Raw genomic sequence first — 21,721 nt, 5'->3', positions numbered from 1 at the left:
ATTATTAGAAGCAGAGATGTTGTGTTTCTTGAAGACCAATTGTTTGATGATGGTGATAATGTTGAGAAGCCAGAAACCTCTGTTTATATTCCTTGGAGTTTGGGTCCAGTTCCTTCACCTGTAGTTCATGATAATCATGGGGGAGATGAACAAGAAGATTGTGGTGAGAATACTAGTGATGATACACCTACAGTTGATGATGCTGAACCAACTGAACAGGCACCTCCACCACCGGTTGAGATTCCATTGAGAAGATCCACTAGAGAGCGACAACCCTCTACCAGATATCCTCCACATGAGTATGTTATGCTTACTGACGGGGGAGAGCCAGAAACTTACCAAGAAGCTATTCTACATGAGAATAAGAGTGAGTGGGTTAAAGCCATGCAAGAAGAGATGAGATCCTTGCTTGAGAACCACACCTATGACTTGGTAAAGCTGCCGAAAGAGAAGAAAGCTCTCAAGAATAAGTGGGTTTATAAATTGAAGACCGAAAATAATAGCTCACAACAAAGATACAAGGCACGACTAGTTGTGAAAGGATTCAGTCAGAAGAAAGGTATTGACTTTGAAGAAATATTTTCTCCGGTTGTGAAAATGTCCTCTATCCGAGTTGTTCTTGGTTTGGCTGCCCGCTTGAATTTAGAAGTTGAGCAATTGATGTAAAAACAGCATTTCTTCATGGTGACTTAGAAGAAGAAATTTACATGGAGCAACCAGAAGGTTTCAAAGTCAAGGGAAAAGAAAATCTGGTATGTAAGCTTAGGAAAAGCTTATATGGACTCAAATAGGCACCTAGACAGTGGTACAAGAAGTTTGATTCCTTTATGATGAGCCAAGGGTATGATAGAACCACATTTGATCATTATGTGTTTATGAAGAAATTTCCAGATGATGATTTTATTATTTTACTACTATATGTTGATGATATGTTGATTGTTGGCCATGATGTTGGAAAAATTGAAAAGCTTAAAAGAGAGCTAAGTAAGTCTTTTGCCATGAAAGACTTAGGATCGGTGAGACAAATACTTGGCATGAAGATTCTTCGTGATAGGAAGAAAAGGAAGATTTGGCTATCTCAGGAGACTTACATTGAAAAGGTTCTTGAAAGATTCAACATGAGTAAAGCCAAAGCAGTTTGTTCTCCACTTGCAGGTCATTTCAAGCTGTGTTCAAAACAATGTCCTACAAGTGAGAAAAAAAAAGAAGAAATATCCAGAGTGCCTTACTCATCTGCAGTAGGCAGTTTGATGTATGCTATGGTTTGTACTAGGCCAGATATAGCTCATGCAGTTGGAGTTGTTAGCCGATTTCTCTCAAATCCTGGAAAGGAACATTGGGCAGCAGTGAAATGGATATTAAGATATCTAAGAGGTACTTCCAGGTTGTGTTTATGTTTTGGTGATGATGAACCTGTGTTAGAAGGGTACACAGATGCAGACATGGCAGGTGATACTGATTCCAGGAAGTCCACTTCGGGATTCTTGATGACATTTGCAGGAGGAGCAGTCTCTTGGCAGTCTAAGTTACAGAAGTGTGTTGCTCTATCAACCATAGAAGCAGAATACATAGCAGTTACTAAAGCCTGCAAGGAAGCTTTATGGATGAAAAAGTTTCTACAGGAATTGGGCTTGAAACAGGAAGGATATACTGTTTACTGTGACAGTCAGAGCGCTATTCACCTCTCTAAGAATTCAACATACCATTCTAGATCCAAGCATATTGATGTGAGATATCACTGGATTCGTGATGTGCTTGAGATGAAAGAATTACAGTTGGAAAAGGTACATACCAATGAGAATGGTTCAGATATGTTGACAAAGTCTTTGCCTAAGGAGAAGCTTGAAGCATGTAGGCGAAGAGCGGGCTTGGTGCAGCCCACCATGTGAGCTGGAGGGGGAGAATTGTTGGGTCCAGCCCATATGTGGGCTTGGACAATTGGGCCTATTGAGCCCAAATCATTAATTAAGAGAGAAAGGGCAAAATTGGGCAGTGTGCAGGGTGTGTGTGTGGGCGCACAGTGAGATTGCAGCGTGCAGCTTGCGGCATGCAGAGAAAAGAGGAGAGAGAAAGTAATGTTTCTGAGTTTTTCTGCTTGACGATCGGTGGCCAAACGTTATCAGTTTCGGCTCAAATTTTATGTGGAGAATCCTTGCAGCAAACTCTACAATCCTAACGGTGTTGATCTGCAGTTTACCCTCTCTAAGGTACTTTCCTGCGATATCCACTCTATGAGACCCAGAAATCTCTTTTGAGGAGATCCATCCTACGTGATCCTACGTGATGAAGATATGCTATCCTTGAGCCAAGATCTATGTTCTTGATGTTATTCTGATCCTCTAGTTATTCTAGAGAAGACCTACTGTAAACCTGTTATCATTATTATTGATAGTGGAAGTTTGAGGTGGACTACGGTCCCGTGGTTTTTCCCACATTGGGTTTTCTATGTTAAAAAGATTTGGTCTCACTGTGTGATTGATTTATTGCTCTGTTGTTTATGCTGTGCTGATTGATTTAGCATTTTGATATCAAGTTGGTATTTTGATGAGGAACCTATTTTGATACACAAAGAGGGAAAAGAATTATTCCGAACAAGTTTCTTCCCAACACACTTTAACTATGGTTGTGGGATGATCCATCATATAATCGGATATGATCTAGTATAAAATACAAAGTAAACACTCACCAGAGATATGTTATCACGAATATTAATATATCCCAATGTCAAAAGATACTAATATCCTGTTCACTCGAGTTAACAATAGCTCGACCTCTTCGGATTGACCACTTCCTTAAGATGGTCGTGTCCTCAATAAGGCAACCTTAAGATGACTGTTCTCAAGTCAGTTGTACTCTCAAGATAAACACTCTCAGGTTAACCCATGATATTAAGTTGACCACAATTTGTGATATTTCCAAGATGATCACATCCTTAAATTGAGTATCAGGTTAGCTCATCATATTAAGTTAGTCACAATTTAAGATATCTTCAAGATGATCTCATCCTTAAATTGACTGTATCTTTGGGTCATTCTCAATCACTCTTGTCTTCAAGTCATCAATGCCTAATTTATTTTCAAATCACATCTTTGATTCATCCTCAAATCGATCCATACCTCAAAGTTCTTCATGATTGTAAGTAATACATTCGCCTGCCTTAGTGAGTGAGGTTAGCACTGCTTGACTTATTCAAATAAACAAGGCTCAAGCCGAGATCTAGCGATAGTCAACAGCAAAGAGAAAGTATTTTTTACCGATCAAGCCATGAGACCTCTCAATACAAAGAGCCCTCAAACACCAAGCCACTTGTGTTAACTATATTGACAACACAAGTTTAATAAGCTTAACACATGAACAAGTCAAGAGTTTTAGCAAGCAGGCCAAGTATTTCTGATCTCGACCTATCAAGGATAGGCAGCAAGAGGAGCGATAAGTGACAAAAATTTTATAACTAAAAAAAAATTAATTTTCATGAAACTGATTTGATTTTCATTCTTAAATCGAAAGATATTTCATGAGGCACATAAAACATTATAGCCAAGTTGAGAGCTTCACTTGTGAATAAAGAAGACATATATCAAAATTTTGATAGAAGGATTCTTAGTTCATTGGTGCCCGCCCAAAATAGTATTCTGAAGATGGAAAATTTAGTGAACTAATTCACTAGAGAGAGGAAGCAAATTCCCCTAATAATATATAAACGTATGCGAAGGAACCACCACCAATCATAGTTCATGTTAAAGTTTCCAGAATCGAAAGGACAGATCATGCCAAGGCCCACTACAGTAAGGTCACATTAGATTCTTGTCAATAAGACATATACTTTGGTTCTATAGTGATAGACTATTTTGTGGAACACACTTGCCTCATGTGCATGCTTTGTCTCTTGCAACTAAAGGGAAAATGCATAACTTGTAGTTACAGTCATCACAATTATAATTTCATTGGTAGGATATAAAGTGATTTGTAGATACATTATAGTTGTTCATTTTCCCAAATGCAATGCATTTTTGTTTGTGGGCATTTGCAGTTGCAGGTAATCATTCAAACAAAAAATAAAAGACACAACTGATGAAAGAAATTTGTACATCCTGAAACATTGACATTAAAGGCTAATTGAGCAACTTCCTTAACATAGCTGGGACTGGTGACAATGTGATGATTCCAGTTCAGTCAAAGCCTAGGAAATTGCTAAGGCTTTCAGTCACCTCTCCTCCTATCTACAGCTACATCAAAGGTCTTGAAACTTTTGGCAAGTCAAGTTAAATATGTAACTTTGGGAATCCTCAACCACTGGTAGTTGACATGTTCACATCACCTTTCATCCAGTCAACTCCAATAAATTCTCCATCCAATTCACAGCCGCTTTTTATTACAATGGATATTTTCTATTCTCACTCAATCGAGTCAAGGTGATGTGCCAGAAGAAATAACTCAGGAATTACATGGCATGAAGTGAAAGAAAGCATGCAATCTGTGTGGAGTTTGTTTACACAACAACAGTTTATTATTTGACTTATAATGCACTCATTATTGGTGTTTTTGGAGTTGAGAACAAGTTACTGATTTCCACATACCTTGATTCCTTTTCCTCTCTCTTCCTCTCTAATCATGAAACATGCTCATTATTCTGCCAGCCACACCTACAACATTGATATATAAGAGCCTGTAGCTTGGCACTGAATTCAAACCTCGAGTAGTGAAACTGAATCCTTTACTGCAGCGGCATTGTCTCTTGTTCTTCTTCATCCAAGATGACCGACCAGTATAGTTAAGGTTTCTACTGCAATTAGGTGGACTTTGGGCTCTCCTGCTTCATGACCTTATTAATAATACCACATACCAGCAGTAGTCCATATGAAAGCTTGACAAAGACAAGAAGCCTTTTAGGTTGCATCGTGATGCAAATCCTCTCGATATCAGAATCAAGTATGACCAATCTAATACCAACAAACTGACCCAAAAACACCCGGAATGTGTTATTGTGCCAAGAGAGTGCAACTAAACTACAAACCACAACCTAAACCACTGTAAAGGAACACTGGTAGACTAAGAAGACCGAATCTGAAATAGTTGGGACATCTTAGAATAAATGCATATATATCACATGCAACTATCAGCTCACTGATGCATGGGATAGGTGAGAGAGTTCATATGGGAGCCATTGCAGCTTTAGGTAGTGCAACAAAAGAACCAACTAAAAGACTATTTAACTTTGGAAACATCTTCCCATGCCTATCTGATTCCAGCTAGGGGACAAGGAGGAAAAATTGTTGATCCAGCAAAAAAGTGATAACATTTTTGTTTTGGGAGGCCCACTAGTCAAACTCCTAGTGAACAAGGAGCATCAACTTAAGGCATCAGGGTCCCATCTTTGTGGTGACGAGAAATTCCAATTTACCAAACACATAGACAAGGAAGAAGAAATGGTTAAATGTGCTTAAAGAGAGTCGTCATCCTACTTTGATTGTGTGTTTTCTTTTTCTTTTCTTCTTTATATGAATCCTCCACACTTTGATTTATTATAAATGCCTGTATATTTTAGCTTCAAGAAGTAACACAGGAGTTGGTAGAGGACAGTGATTCTTGACTCCCATCCACTTCTACAGATAACTCAGATGAACATTTGCTCTCACTGGAGACACTTTCTCCTTCCATCTAACTTCAGGACCACACCATCTCTCACAAAACCAATAAACTCTATAGAGGGAGAGAGAGAGAGAGAGAGAGAGAGAGAGGTATACATTTTCAAGGTATTGAATTTAACAGCCTGTTGCTGGGGCTCCAACTCCGGCAATGTAGTAAATACTCTCATCCACAGATAGGTCAGCTACCCTTCTCTCATCTCTCACATACAGCTGCAGTAGATATTCCAACATGAGCACTTGAACTCTCTCATCCACAGAGTCCACATATGGCCTTCTATAAATATGAAGCAGCTTCTGTGAACTGAACCACCTCCTTCCTCTACAGAAACACTGATACATCACATTGCAGCACAGAGTGGGGACTCTGGGAACTCTATGCTTGCTGCAATGGGTGGTCATTTGAGGGACGCCTTCCTATCTTTGTTGTTCATCTCTCTACTCCCTTTGCTTACTGCTGCAGTGGGCACCATGGCCGACCAACAAGCTCACGACCGGATCACGGCGCTCCCTGGGCAACCGCCGGTTACCTTCGCCCAGTTCTCGGGGTATGTCACAGTAAACAAGGAGCAGGGAAGAGCGCTCTTCTATTGGCTCACCGAGGCTGCCACCGACGCTGCTAAGAAGCCGCTGGTACTCTGGCTTAATGGAGGTCAGTCTCTCCTTCCTTGCTTCCTCGCTAGCTACCGTGACTGAACATTTGTGGCTGATTTCTTAGTCATTGTCGACTCTTTAGGCCGTCTACTATAATTCATCTTCAGTTCTCTACTCTAATCCAAAATCAGCTCTTTAGATCTAAAAGTGCTTCATGAAGGGAACCCTAAAATTCTTTTGGGTTTGACCATAAAGTTTGAATTTTTATCGGGGTAGAATATAAGATAAGACTCATTTGACCTTTATTTCTCTCCAAACAAATTAGGATTTTTTTTTTGCTGTTAGACTTTGTTTTTTAGATCATGAGAAGAGAGGAGAAGATCATCTCTTTGTTCTCCTAAGGATTTAAGAGATGCCATTGATTCCAGAATGATAAGGAGGCTGTTGCTGGTTTACAGTAAACTGGCCACAGTAAAACATTGGCAAACACTTCATGATCCTATCTCAAGTAACTGCCAAAGTGGCATGAGCTGGGCCTGCCAGCGCAGGATGCAGGAACCCGACAGAATGGATGCCGTCCAATCCAACCAAGAGAAAGAGCGAATGTTAGTGCGCGAACACGGGTTTCTGCGAACGTGCTCCCTGAGGGTAGGGTGGAGAATGTGAAGCAGGAATATTAGATTACAGAGTTGGATCTTCTGAGGTGGTTGTTTCTTTGCTTCTTTGGCCTGCAGCACAGTTTGTGGATCATGTGAGCAGCGATCACTGTTCCCTGGATAAGAGGGACAAAGTCCAGGTCATGATTTCCTCCTCTGTTTGGTGTCAGCTCCTCATATCGTAATCTAAAGTATTCTTTGTGTGTCTGCCTAAACTTCCTAACAAATCAGTATCTGTTACCATAAACATTTCAGATGTTCGGAATTTACAGTCTCCTTTATTCTGCAATCGTATATACTTGCATGTGAGTTGCGCTTCTTCTTCTCTTCTTCTTCCCTTCCCCAAAGTTATCTGTGAAGTCATAATCTCTGGTAGGCATGTGGCAGCAACTTGAGTGTTCATTTGTTTCTGTAAGAAGATGTGGGAAGTATGAGTTGGATGGGGGTTCGAACTGTTTCCAGTTTGGACAAAGATAATAACGGCAAAATATTTTGTTGTCTACATTATCATTTTGTTTGGCTACATGCTCTAAAAGGTGATAACAAAGATGCAAAGTGTGTTGGAAACGCAAGCAGAGATCATAAAATAGTTAGGCAGACCTTTTGGATTGAAAACAATGGAAGGATAGGCTTTTGCTTGCAGTCCATCAAACCCAGGATTTTTGCGATTTCCGTTTGCTGTTGAACTGCCCAAAAGACCCAAAGCTGCAAAATTCTCTTTGTTTCTTCCACTGTCATCATCACAGTGGGAAGAAACCAAGAGCATGAAAACAACAACTTCCACAGCTGAAGCAACTTTACCCTTCCAACTTTTGGTTCTTGAACTGAGCCAAAGTGTGAGGAGGGAGAGGAAAAGGAAGGTGTTCACTGCTCCTCCCCTTCTTTGTGCATTAATCCTTAAGCTTCCATTACTCTATGCCACGGTTTGACTTAGTCGGAGATGCGTTGGTCAGTGACAGGACAGAGGAGCCTTTAAAGCACGCGCAGTGTTCAGGGGATGCGTTGGGATGCTGCTGCTACTGTACTGCTACTGCTGCCCCCCACAACCCCCAACACCGAACACCACCCCAATCCCCCCGGCCCCCTCACCCTCCCCTCCCCCTGCGGCGGGCGACGAAGTCAATTTATTATTTGATTATCAACTTCTTGCTCCAATGTAGCTCACAGTAGATCCATAAAAGTGGGGACTCATGTCGTTTACGGTCTGAAAGAGTTACAACAGTCATCTGCCGAGTCCGATGACAGAGTATCGGGCTAGGGAAATGATGGCTCGATTGAGCACGATGCCAGGGTGCTTCGTTAGGGCGTCATCCTTAAGCCTCCGACTTGTTCCTCGAACTTGTCATGGTTCAGGACTTATGATTGTTGGGCTGACAGTCCATATTCAACCTAAGGTGGATTTTATCAGCCCATAGCTTACTCCCTCTTAATCTAATCCTAATTTATATTAGAGGAGTGTAGTGGCTATAAAAAAAGATAAAAAAAGGTAGCAAAGAAGTAGTGTTTTGGTAGCCACGGGATCATGATTGAAAACAGTGTCTCTGTGTTGTCCTTATCTTCTTCCCTTTCTTTCTCTTCCTTTTCTGTCTTGTTCTCAATTTAAATTTAGTAGTGCTTTCATCTCAGGTTAAATTAGATCTACAGTAGATTCTTATTGTGATTACTCAAGGAGAATTAAGGAGGATTTAGATATTGTGCACAGTGACATGATCCTTGTATCCCAATTATTCTCTTGTGATTGTTGCTAAGGTTTTGGCAAGACATTTAGATTTGTATATTCATTATTATATTATTATTATAGTGGATTATCTCTAGTTTATCCCGTGATTTTTACCCTTCACATTAAATGGGTTTTCTATGTATATCTTGGTATTCTATTTGATTGTGGTTCCATTTAATTCCACTATGTTATGGCCTGCTAGTATTTGTTCATATACAAGAGTTATTTCTCTTTATATCCCATCAATTGGTATATGAGTAGGGTTGTAGTGATTTAATTTTGTATTTAAACATAGAGACCAGTAATGTTTCTCGCGTGATTAGTTTAAATGGAAATAATTGGATGACATGGAAACTAAGAATGGAAGATCTCTTGTATTGCAAAGATTTGTATGGACTTTTGCAGGGGGATAGTGCAAAACTCATAACGACAAATGATTAGTGGAAGATGTTAGATTAAAAATAGTTGGGTTTATTCGATAGTAGCGTGATAATAGTGTCTTTTACCATGTTTCTACTGAAAATTCTACATATTCTCTTTAGAAAAATTATAAGGTCTTTATGAAAGAAAAATAATTGGCAATAAAGCTTTTTTTATCAGAAAACTTGTGAACCTAAAATATAGAGAGGGTGCTTCTATTGCTGAGCATTCGAATGAAATGCAGAGTGTTACTAACTAGTTATCTTTTATGAAAATGTTTCTTGATGATGAGTTGCAAGCATTGTTACTTCTCAGTTAATTACTAGAAAGTTGGGAGACACTAGTGGTTTCTCTCAGTAATTCTGCGCCAGATGGTGTTGTCACCATGAGTCAAGTAATAAGCAGTTTATTGAATGAGGAGTTGAAAAGAAAGAATTCAGCAACATCTCAGAATGATTCACAAGCACTTATCTCAGATAACAGATGAAGGTCAAAGTCTAGAAGTAGTTCACGCATTGGTAGAAGCAAGTCAAGATCAAGGAAAGATATCGTTTGCTATAACTATGGTGAGAAAGGACATTACAAGAATTAATGTAAGCAACCTAAGAAGAATAAGAAAAAGGGAAAAGAAGTGGAGTCTACAGATTCAAAAGATAATATCACAACTACAGTATAGGGTGGTGATTATTTGATTTTGTATCCTTCTAATGATATTTTTTCTTGTATATATCAGGATCTTGAGTGGGTGATTGACACAGGTGCTTCTTATCATGCTACACCACAGAGGGAGTTTTTTGCTACATATAGGTTTGAGAATTTTGGTGTTGACAAGATAGGCAACTATGGCACGACAGACATCATTGACATGGATGATATCCATTTAAAGATCAATCTTGGCTACAAGTTGAGACATATGGTTGACTTGAGATTGAATTTAATTTCAGTTGGAAGATTAGATGATGAAGATTATGATAGCAGATTTCATAGAGGGCAATGAAAGCTCAGTAAGGGTTCTCTTGTTATAGCTAATAGAAAGAAATGTCACACCTTATACAGGTCGCAGGCCAAAGCTTGTGATGAGCAGTTAAATGCTATAGAGAAAGACTTCAGCATGGAGTCGTGGCATAGACGACTGGGACACATGAGCGAGAAGAGATTGTAAGCTCTTTCCAAGATAGAGATATTGTCATACCTCAGAGGTACACAGAGTTTCATTTGCTAGTCCTGCTATGTCTAGAAAAATGCATGCCTTAGACCATATTTATACATCTATGTATGTGGTACTTTGAGGAAAAAAACTCATGGTGGATCTGTTGATGTTCTTGGTATAAGTGGTGTACTTTATTTTGTCACTTTTATAGATGATTTTTCCAGGAAAGTTTGGGCCTATGCTTTGAAGACCAAAGATCAGGTGATTAATATCTTCAAAAAATTTTATGCTAGGGTTGAAAGGAAGACAGAAAGGCAATTGAAATACATAAGATCATATAATGGTGGTGAGTATACATGATTATTTAATGATTATTGTAGGTCACATTGTATCCAACATGAGATGACAGTTCCTGGTACACCTCAGCATAATGCTATTGCAGAGAGGATGAACCACACCATCATAGAAAAGATTAGATGTATGCTTCCACAGGCCAAGCTACCCAAAAGGTTTTAGGATGAGACTTTGAGGATTGCAGTTAATGTGATCAACTTATCACCATATACAGCCCTAGATGGTGATGTTGCATAGCATGCATGGTTAGGAAAAAATGTTTCCTATAGGCATTTGAAAGTGTTTGGTTGTCGTGCATTTGCACATGTTTTAGACAATGAGAGGTCCAAGCTGAATGGTAAGACTAAAGAATATATTTTTCTTGGTTACTCACATGATCAGTTTGGTTACAGGTTTTAGTATCCAGAAAGTAGAAGGTGTTCAGAAGCAGAGATATAGTTTTCTTTGAGGATCAAACCTTTGAATATTTGAAGAAGAAGACACCGGCCAAGACTTCTGCAGAAGGATTAGCAGATTGTGACCCAATTACTCCTCCAGTATATTAGGATGATGGGGAAGATATGCAGGAGGATGCTGTAGAGCCTAATGTTGATCTACTACATGTTGAGCAAGAAGAAGTTGAAGAGCAACTTCCCACAAAATCTCAGTTGAGAAGATCTTCTAAACAACGTCAACCTTCCACTGATGCAGGTGAACTAGAATATTACTAGGAAGTAGTTGAAAGTGAGTAGAAAGAGAAGTGATTCATTGCTATGTAGGAAGAAATTGATGCTTTTCAGAAGAACCATACTTATGATTTGGTACTACTACCAAATGAAATGAAGGCCTTGAAGAACAAGTGGGTTTTAAGTTGAAGACTCAAGAATATTATTCTCAACCAAAGTACAAAGCTACATTGGTTGTGAAAGGCTTTGGTCAAAAGAAAAGTATTGACTTCGAAGAGATTTTTTCTCCTATTATTAAAATGTCTTCTATTCGTGTTGCTCTTAGTATTGCTGCTAGCCAGGACTTGGAGGTTAAGCAATTAGATGTGAAGACAGCTTTCCTTCATGGTGATTTGGAGGAGGAAATTTATATAGAGCAATCAGAAGGCTTCAAAGTCAAAGATAATGAGAACTTTGTTTGTAAGTTGAAGAAGAGCTTGTATGGGCTAAAGCAAACTCCAAAACAGTGGTACAGAAAGTTTGATTCATTTATGATAGAAAATAGATATTAAAGAATAGCTTTAGATCATTGTGTGTACATCAAATGATTTGGTGAAAAATTTATTATTCTCTTACCTTATGTTAATGACATGCTTATTCTTGGGAAAGATATGTCTACAATTGACAGGTTGAAGAAGGAACTAAGTGAGTCTTTTGCGATGAAGGACATGGGGCCAGTAAAGCAAATACTTGATATGCAGATTTCTTGTGACAAGAAAAATAAGAAGATTTGGTTGTCACAGGAGAAATACATCGAGAAGGTATTGGAAAGATTTAGTATGAGCAATGCAAAACCAGTTGGTTCTCCACTTATAGGTCACTTCAACTTGTGCTCAGAATAGAGTCCGTCAAGGAGAAGGAGAAAATGCAAAAGGTTCCTTATACTTCAGTAGTCGGAAGTTTAATATATGCAATAGTATGTACAAGGCCGGACATCACATATATAGGTGTTATTAGCAGATTTCTTACAAATCCAGGCAAAGAACATTAGACAATAGTGAAGTGGATTTTTAAATATCTCAGAGGGAGCTTTAAGATTTGTTTAAGCTTTGGAGATGGACCACTTATGTTGACAGATTACACAGATGTAGATATGGCAAGAGATATAGATACGAGGAAGTCTACATCAGGTTATATACTTACTTTTACAGGGGGAGTTGTGTCATGGCAATCCAGATTACAAAGGTGTATTGCTCTCTTCACTACAAAGGCAAAATATATTGTTGCTATAGAGGTATGCAAAGAAATATTATAGATGAAAGAATTCTTACAAGAATTGAAGCTGAAATAGAAAAATTTTATTGTGCATTGTGACAGGCAGAGTGCCATCCATTTGTGTAAGAATCCAATGTTTCATTCCAAGTCAAAGCATATAGATGTCAGATACCACTAAATTCGAAATGTATTTGAAGAGAAGTAGTTGCATCTTCAAAAAATTCACACAGATGATAATGGAGCAGACATATTAACAAAGATTTTACCAAAAGAAAGATAAGAGATATGCCGACAGCTAGTCGGCATGGCTTCACATTGAGGAGTTATGGGACAGCCTCCCTTAAGGGCTGAAGGGGGAGGTTGTTCGGCTGATAGCCCATATTCAGCCCAAGGTGGGCTTTATCACCCCCCAGCTCACCCCCTCTTAACCTAATTGTGATAACACAGAGAGACTGTTCTCAATCATCTAGCTGTGCTTTCATCTCAAGTTAGATCAGATCTCCAGTAGATTCTTGCTGTGATTATTTGGGGAGAATTAAGGAGGATTTAAATATTGTGCACAGTGACGTGATCCTTGTATTCCAGTTATTCTCTTATAATTATTGCTAGGGTTTTGGGTAAGAGATTGAGATTTGTATATTCATTATTATTACGGTGGATTATCTCTAGTTTACCCCGTGATTTTTATCCTTCATATTGAAGGGGTTTTCCACATATATCTTGGTGTTCTATTTGATTATGGTTCCATTTAATTCCGTTGTATATTATGACATGCTAGTATTTGTTCATATACAAAAGTTATTTTTCTTTATATCCCATCAGCGATGACGGATCGACCGAGGGGGCGTCGGGTAGCTCCAAAGGGAGGGAGTGTAGGTGCAGTCGGCGATGGAGCCATTAGCTACATGAGTTGCAGGATAAGCGGGGTGACTATCTGCATTATTTTCATCGAGGCTTATACCTGCTTGGCAAGACCGAGGAATGCCTTGGGCAAGACGACTAAGGATGCCGAGGTGTTTCCGGAGGGAGAATCCCATTGAACATACACCAGTAGCAATCCGACATCTATGTCAACCACGCCCCATGTCCCCATGGACAGTGAGTGGTTGCCCTCCGAGCCCATAGGCAAGGTGGGTTACTGGCGATTCTTCGACGGAGCGGGCTCCGAGTTAGTCATGGGTCGTTCCTACGATATCGACCCTCATTCTAACGTTAAAATATTAGTGAACTTCTCTAACCGCAACTGAGGTGTCAGCATGACTCGATCTGATCACTAATGCTTAGGGTCATCCTTGCGATGTGGCCCTTGTCGGGGTCAAGTTGAGCTCGGGGTTGGCTTTGCACATTATTCTTTTGTCAGCACATAGTTTGCTTCGTCATCACTAGGTTCTCGTACACAGGCCTAGGTCGAGCAGGGAGGGGTTTCTCGACCTGGCCACTCCGAAGGTTAAGTTAGCATCATCCCGATTATAGAAGTTAAGCCATTTTATGAGAAGAGGAAGTCCCCCCCTTCGATCAGGGAGGGTTGGCTTTTTATACCTGCGAAGATGAGCTAATCGTATATGGCCCATTTACTACGACAGTTCCTCGGGTGATCGGCTTAAGCTTCCATGTGAGCGTCGACCGACTCGCATGGATCGATGTCGCATAGTGCTATCCTGAGCTTTCTGAGGCAGCTGTACTGTGATGATGTCGTTTTGTATAGAAGAGTGGCGAGCGGTTTCCTATCACATGTGCACTGTGCACCATATAAGACTTGAAGCTCTATGTCCATATTATCGCGTCTGCTTATTTAGGTCTACATGGACAATACTGAAATGTGCCCTATCATCAAATATATAGAATATTACGTTATATAATATCAATTTGTTAGGGGTTGGGAATAGTTCTTTCTTAACACTAACAAACAACATCTTTTTCATACTGAATGTCTCTTTTTAACTTATTTCTTAATGATAATAACTTATAACAAGTTAATCATGATTCTGCTTTTTGTTTTTCCCTTCATCTCGTGCTGTTAATCATGAGTATTTGAATTGTTCTTTGAATAGTTGAATTGCAGACAAATAATGCTGCTTTATCTGCTGTATCTACATTAATTCTACATAAAAATCTTCATCTCAAGCTCTATAAAGCCTTGCCTGCACATAAGAAATAAAGCACTAGAAGACAAGTCAATCCAAACCTGCAACTTCTCTCTTGGCTTATGGAGCCAATATTGTCTGACTCATAGAGCATGTCGGAACTAAAATGAGAATCCATATGTAATATGTAAAATTTTGAATTGGATTCGGATCTTATTATTGGCTCCACCAACATTAAGTTCTATGAATTTGTAGGACCGCAAATAATAGAAGCATTGATGTAGTGTTAGTACTTTGTGCAGACACAATTATATGATCGCATGACATTTAGTGCGCAGGGTTTGGATTTTTCTCTGAATCTTACGCCCATCCGATTTGCTTATATTGCCTTTGGATATCCTTTTAAATGGATTTATATAAAATAGCTATCTGATATGATTTTGGATATGATAAATTCATCAGATTTTTTTTCAAGTATTCATTATCCAGTCGACTTAAATCAGATTTGGAACGGACTTGAATTAAAAAAATAATAGATACTTGAAATCATACTTAGCCACCATAACACAAGTTTAGAGATAATGATGATTTGATAGATTTAGATAAGGAAAGTGTTATATTTTTTAAAGATTTAATTCTGCATACTCTACATATCCAGGTAGAGGTATTGAATTCTGGTATATTACTATCAGATTAATATTTTTAGTATTTTTTAATGGCAATATTGACTATTAGGTTGAATGCAAAAATACCTGTTTTGACTTGCAAGACTAATGGAAGTCAAAAGATGACTTCCCCCACCAAATCCGGTCTCCTTCCCGAATTCAATTAGAGCCTTGACCAAAATGGCATTCTTGAACCAGGCCCAGGTTGCTCGTCGGTGGCTTACGGCGCCTCGGAGGAGATCGGTCCCTTCAGGATCAGCCGTACCTGTTCATCTCTCTACCTCAACCAATTCTCATGGAACCGAGGTGACCACCATCTCCATTCCCTGTTCCGATCAAGTCTCAATTCACTGTTCCACTCCATGAAACCTTCTTGATCTGAGCAGAAGCGAACCTACTGTTCTTGGAGTCGCCCGCCGGAGTCGGCTTCTCTTACACCAACACCAGCTCCGACCTCAAGACCTCCGGCGACGAGCGAACAGGTAAACGCTCGAGACGAGCAGTTCTTCCCTGCATCGAAGTGTTTGATGCTGATTTCTTCTCCATCTGCAGCTGGAGATGCTCTCATGTTCTTGATCGGGTGGATGTCGAGATTCCCGCAATACAAGGCTCGAGATTTCTACATCTCTGGAGAGAGTTATGCTGGTAGTAATCTTCTCGTGAGCGCGCAGTCACGTTGATCGCCTTCCTGGTGGCGCTTCATTTGCTTTGACTGGTTTTGTTGCAGGGCACTACGTTCCTCAACTGGCAAAAAAGGTCATCGATCACAACAAGGCGTCTTCGGAGCCTTTCATCAACCTCAAAGGAATTTTTGTGAGTGTTGGTTGAGTTCACCAGCAGGATCTTTGGATTAATTGTTGTAATGAGATGTCACGATGAGCAGGTAGGCAATGCGGTGACGGACAACTACTACGACAGTCTCGGCACCGTCGCCTACTGGTGGACTCATTCGATGGTCTCCGACGGCACCTACCGATCCATCCTCTCCTCCTGCAACTTCAGCTCGACGAAGACGTCGCGGAAGTGCGACCGCGCCATCAGCTACGCCATGAACCACGAGTTCGGCGATATCGACCAGTACAGCATCTACACCCCCTCTTGCGCCAACGCTGCAAAGCGGCGGTTGCGATTCAAGAACACCCTGCTCCGCCGCAGCTCCTACGGCTACGACCCCTGCACCGAGAACTACGCCGAGAAGTACTACAACCGGCCCGACGTGCAGAGGGCGATGCACGCCAACACCACGGGAATCCCCTACCGGTGGACTGCGTGCAGGTGCCACTTGCAACCCTGTGGAACGAACACTGTTTTCTTCGTTGCAGAATTCAGTGATGGAATCTGTATTTGGTTTTCTCCAGCGATGTGCTGATCAAGACGTGGGGCGATGCTGAGTTCTCGATGCTGCCCACTTACAAGGAGCTGATCGGAGCTGGCCTGAGGATATGGATGTTCAGGTGAAGTATGACGAGGTGCTTCTTGTTGGGTTGTGATCATGGATGTTTGATTTGTGGTGATTTCCATGGCAGTGGTGACACCGACTCCGTCGTCCCGGTGACAGCGACGAGGTTCTCCATCAGCCATCTTGGGTTAAAGATCAAGATCCCTTGGTATCCATGGTATTCAGGTCGACAGGTATGCATCTTCTTCTTCTTCTTCTTCGAGATCCCTTGATGCTTTCTGTGTGAGTGATGTTGGAATTGTGCAGGTTGCAGGGTGGACTGAGGTATATGAAGGAATGATATTTGCCTCAGTGAGGGGAGCAGGGCATGAGGTGCCACTCTTCCAACCAAGGAGAGCATTCCAACTGTTTCAGTCATTCTTAGCTGGGAAACCACTGCCCAAGACTTAAAGAGAAAGCCATCATCTCTCTCTCTCTCTCTCTCTCTCTCTCTCTCACATTCATTTCATCTAAAGCAGATGAATGGGTGGGGTTTACATGAATATAAAGGTAGAGAAATCTTTGGATTTCTTGGTAGGTGATAAGTTGGAAATCTATAAATTGAATGGTGTTACAATGTGATTATTGATTAACTGGGATCCAGAACACTCTCATTAAGGATAATGGGGTTATCAATTGAAGGAAATTATTCTCTCTCTCTCTCTCTCTCTCTCTCTCTCTCTCTCTCTATATATATATATATATATATATATATATATATATATATATATATATATATATATATATATATATATATATATATATATATATATATATATATATATCTATATCTATGTGTGCAATATGCATAAGTATAATATAGTTCCTTCTGTTGAGGAAGAAAGTTGTGCTGAAACATTCACTCAATTATTTGGACAAACTATTGTTCCATTGATATGGAATGGTTATTTCTGAGAACTATGAGGATTTGGTATTCAAGATCTGTAGTCAAACCCTGACACTTAAAAATGGTAAAGCTGGTTGTCCCCCAATTAGGCTTATGATCTGCATCATCATCATGCAACAACTTGCTATATCAAAAGATCTATTGCTGGTAAGAGACTGCAATATTAGATTTGAACTATGAGAGGGTGACCAGAAAGAATTATTCAGAGCGGAACGATAATGATCACTGATCATAATTATGATGCATATAAATCAGCTACCATCCAAATGAATTGTAGTATGTTGCAGAACAGAATAATTCTTTTCTTCTTTTTCCCAACCCAGTGACAAGGAAACTACATCAGTATGCTAGCTGCAGATCAGAACATAAACTCTACTGTGAAGAAGAAAAAATTCTCTCTCTCTCTCTACCATTGAGTCAAGGATCCACAAGTTCTGAAGGCCAATGAAAGCTGTAAACAGGGAAGCCTTGGTGGGTGCCGAAAGCCATAATAGATGGTCACAGCTCCCAGACACCCGCTAATGATACATCTGCAGCTTTCCCTTGCTCAGCAGCAGTAGCATAAGGGTATGAGCAGACAATCCTCTCTCTCTCTCTCTCTCTCTCTCTCTCTCTCTCTCTTTTTGCTTGAATCTGTGTTTAGCTTCACCATATCGGACTTGGGAACTGGAAGCATTCAGCACAGGAATGTGACGCTGATTCCTTCAAGGAAGGAGAAAACAAGAGTGCTGGTTGATTTAGACATTTATGTGTTTACCCCAGCGATGAAGAATTTCAAATTATCCCCTGGAGGTGTTTTGAAGGAAGTTTCAGGGACGGGAAGGGGGTAAGACTTTTCATCATTCCATGTCAAGAGGGAAGAAAATAAAAGTTTCAGACTGGGACAGTTTCTTTTGTGGTCACACAAGGAAAGTGATGGGGGTGCCTCGAAAGAAATAACTGAGAGAGGAGGGGGCAGTCGAGTAAACTAGGCAAACCACCAACACTATAAAAGAGTTTTGTCCCATCCACATCCATTACCATTGCCCCCCACCACCATCTGATCTGCACAAGGTACTAAGGCAACAGGTGCGGCATCAGAGCGAAGCAGCAGCCACAAGCTAGTCTCCTCTCATCCCAACCAACATCAAAGGGAGCAGAGAACAGAGATCATGCCCTCCAATCTCTCTCCATCCATCTCCTCCCAGATGGCCCAGCTTGTCATAAAATTTATACGATGAAAACAAGAAGCGGAGGTGTGGAGAGAGAGAAACAGGGAAGGATGAGGATGGAAGGAAAGAGGAAAAGAGAAAGAAAGAAGGATAGGTGCCTTCAGAGGAGGGTGTCTGCCCCCCCCCCCCCCCACCCCCCCCTCCTCCCTCTCTAGACACAGAACATGCCACAAATGCCCCTCTGCAACCCCAAAAAAAATCTCCGACTCCATCAAAGAAAAACAACTCCTGACCTCCTCTTCAGTTCTCAAAATTTCTCAAATGATTTGGGGCTCTTTGGGTTTTGTCCTGGTCAAGACACGCAAGGAGAGAGAGAGAGAGAGAGAGAGAAAGAGGAAACAAGGGGAGGAGGCTCCCGCCCCGCCCCCCCACCCCCTTCTCTCTCTCTCTCCACCAGCTTTATTTCTCCATTGCCTCCTTTCTCTCTCGGTCTGTCCATCTGTTATGTCCATGACCTCCTCTTTTTGAATATATTTGTTTCGCATCTGGGCTCTGCCTTCTCTCCCCCTTGTATTCCTCTTTTCCCTCGGAGGTGGAGATCTGGATGGCGAAGAAGGTGAGGAAGGTTCCCATGCAGCCTTCCCCATCCAATGCTTATCACCAGGTTCGGGAAGATGCCAGGGCAAGGTTGAGATATCAGTACTTGCTGCAAGATTATGATGATCTGCTGAAGGTGAGAATGTTTCTTTCATGTATTCTTTTTCTTCTTTTTTGGCTATAATTCTTGGATTTGTGGAGCAGTAGATCCGTATGTATTCTTTTTTTCTGGGGTTTACCTTGATCTTAGGATCTAAAGGATTCTTGGTGCTATTTCTGAATCTTCACTTTTCTTATTTTTCTTGGTTGTGTGGATCTCAGCTTCATATTTTCCCCATGTTGATGTTTTTTTTCCCTATTTATTTGCTTGATACTGACATCCAAGACTCCATTTTCTCAAATGGGTTCTCCAAAACTTTACAGATTCGTTTTCTAGGCAATGATCTTTCTGGTTTTTCTTGTTTTTGCCACTGTTGATCAGTTAGATTGAAAACCCACCATTTATTGTATAAATGATGACATATATATTGATATGTGAAACTAATTTAATAGTTCAATTTGCCAAAGGCTTTGCCTTATTTTTGCTGGCTTTCTGTGTGTGTCTGATCTTTCATGAGATTTTTATTTTTTTAGATTCAGGGAAATTAGTTTTGAGGAAGAAACTAAAAAAACTACAATGTTTTCTTCTGAGATAAAAGCTCTAGAGATATAAAATATTAGAATTAGGTCAAAATTTTCAATTACATATTTAAACAAAAAATTATAAAGGTTATGAACTTTACATTTTTTTTCCAGGAAACTGAAGAAAAGAAGAAGAATCTACAAAAGGCAAAACAAAAGAAGCTGAGACTCTTGGCTGAAGTCAAGTATTACTCTTTCCTGTCTTTGGCAGTCCTCTGTTCAGTTTCACAATCTCCTAAGATTACATTCAACAGATTCAATTTTCTTTTCAGATTCCTGCTAGGAAGATACCAGTCCTTGTTGGAAAATCCATCTCAGACCACCTTTCATAGACTCAAGAAGCAGCTTCATAAAACTTCATCGCCTATCGCTGGCATTGTTAAACCAGCAAGGCTGCATGTTCCAAACGAAGTTTCCTTCAAGGGGAAGAATCACAGTGCAGTCGAAGCTGCAAAACCTAGCACTTCTACAATGCTAGATCTGAATCAAATTTCTTTGCCGGTACCTTCACGATCCCATCATTCGCTGTATTCTGTGCATGAATTCGTCGGTAGCTGATTGCTAATGTTGCTCTAGTATGCTTGTAGAGTGGCGAAGATGTGGAGTTTCAGTCACATATGGAGCCCCTGAAACCTGAGATGTTGGAGAGGCACTCAATGGATGGAGGGCCAAACAATCGAAAGTTTGCAGTCTGTAGAGATGAAGGGAGCAGCTCAAACAGGGCAAGTAAAAGGAAAATAACATGGCAGGACCAAGTAGCTCTGAAGGTTTAGAATTCGACTCTTTTGTGCCAGTGGTGAGAAACAATGTTCATCCTTTTAACCTCATTAACTCACTCTTTCTTTTTTTAACTGCATTTGATCTCTACAGAAACAGTTCAAATGTTAGATGTTAAAATCCATGTTATATGTGACGCATGATGTAGTTAATGGGAGGAAGTGAAACCTTTTACTCCAGAAATATGCTGTATGATTTGATTTATTTAATGTTCATAATGGGTTTTGCCAAACTTAAGTGAACTGTGAAGCAGGAGCCTGCACTAAACTTACTCTTGCTGGATTAAATTACAGTTGGATTAAACATGGATTAGTTTCATTTGTCTGTCATTGTGTTTTTGTTGGATAAACAGTTGGATGATAAATATTGTGATTGATTTCTTTTATCTCTGCCTGCTGTTAAATACTTGACAGTCAATTATCTATCAAGAGGAGATGGTATCACTAGTTGACTGAGCAATGACCTCTCGAGGTCCCGCCTTTGAGTCTAGGATTTATAATAAATTATCAAAGCCCTTTCTAGTTAAATTAGTTAGCATTAGAAGAATCTTACTTAAAATAGTTTCATAAATCTTAGGATAATGTACCATCTCCTAAGATAGGCTATATGGCTGGAGGAAATGAGAATACAGAAGCCATGAGCATTACTTACCTTGGAAGACTTGGTATTTGGTGGCACTACCTTTCTTGATTACATAGAACAAGAGACTAGGCAAGTCTATTGTTGATCTATGAGCCAATGTTAGATGGTTGGTGACTCTTGGAAATGGCAAGATCCTTGCCAACCTTGGCTTACAAATGGCTTCTATGATCACCAAATGGTCTCCACCAGGTTGATTAGTGAAAGTCACCAATACCTCCTCCCTCTGATACCTCTCCAAATGAAGCTTTTGCAAAAGTAAAAGGTAGTATCACCTGCAAACTATGGAGAATGATAAGCCTAAGTGTTGAGCTCAAGGATTTA

At 40.2% G+C, this 21,721-nt stretch overlaps 2 protein-coding genes across 3 annotated transcripts; both read left to right on the top strand.

Moving 5' to 3' along the window:
- The first annotated feature begins 5,888 nt into the window (after nucleotides 1-5,888).
- On the top strand, nucleotides 5,889-17,278 carry LOC135651117 (serine carboxypeptidase 24-like). Its single transcript, XM_065170937.1, has 9 exons — nucleotides 5,889-6,297; nucleotides 15,406-15,513; nucleotides 15,594-15,689; nucleotides 15,760-15,852; nucleotides 15,935-16,020; nucleotides 16,091-16,482; nucleotides 16,566-16,661; nucleotides 16,734-16,839; nucleotides 16,913-17,278. Exons 1-9 carry the CDS (start codon nucleotides 6,024-6,026, stop codon nucleotides 17,054-17,056), a joined length of 1,395 nt encoding a protein of 464 aa, XP_065027009.1. The 5' UTR covers nucleotides 5,889-6,023; the 3' UTR covers nucleotides 17,057-17,278.
- A 1,316-nt stretch (nucleotides 17,279-18,594) lies between these two features.
- On the top strand, nucleotides 18,595-21,000 carry LOC135651093 (uncharacterized). 2 transcript variants are annotated; one of them, XM_065170885.1, is made up of 4 exons: nucleotides 18,595-19,436; nucleotides 20,096-20,166; nucleotides 20,254-20,482; nucleotides 20,558-21,000. In XM_065170885.1, exons 1-4 carry the CDS (start codon nucleotides 19,308-19,310, stop codon nucleotides 20,609-20,611), a joined length of 483 nt encoding a protein of 160 aa, XP_065026957.1. In that variant the 5' UTR covers nucleotides 18,595-19,307; the 3' UTR covers nucleotides 20,612-21,000. The 2 variants fall into 2 exon arrangements, with proteins under 2 accessions (XP_065026957.1, XP_065026956.1); XM_065170884.1 differs by having other exon boundaries at nucleotides 18,916-19,436; nucleotides 20,569-21,000.
- The last annotated feature ends 721 nt before the right edge of the window (nucleotides 21,001-21,721 follow it).

This window comes from Musa acuminata, chromosome BXJ3-10 (assembly GCF_036884655.1).
Source record: "Musa acuminata AAA Group cultivar baxijiao chromosome BXJ3-10, Cavendish_Baxijiao_AAA, whole genome shotgun sequence".
NCBI classification, from domain to species: Eukaryota; Viridiplantae; Streptophyta; class Magnoliopsida; order Zingiberales; family Musaceae; genus Musa; species Musa acuminata.
Note: the sequence above shows the minus strand (reverse complement) of the source record. Positions and strands in the feature narration are given on the sequence as shown.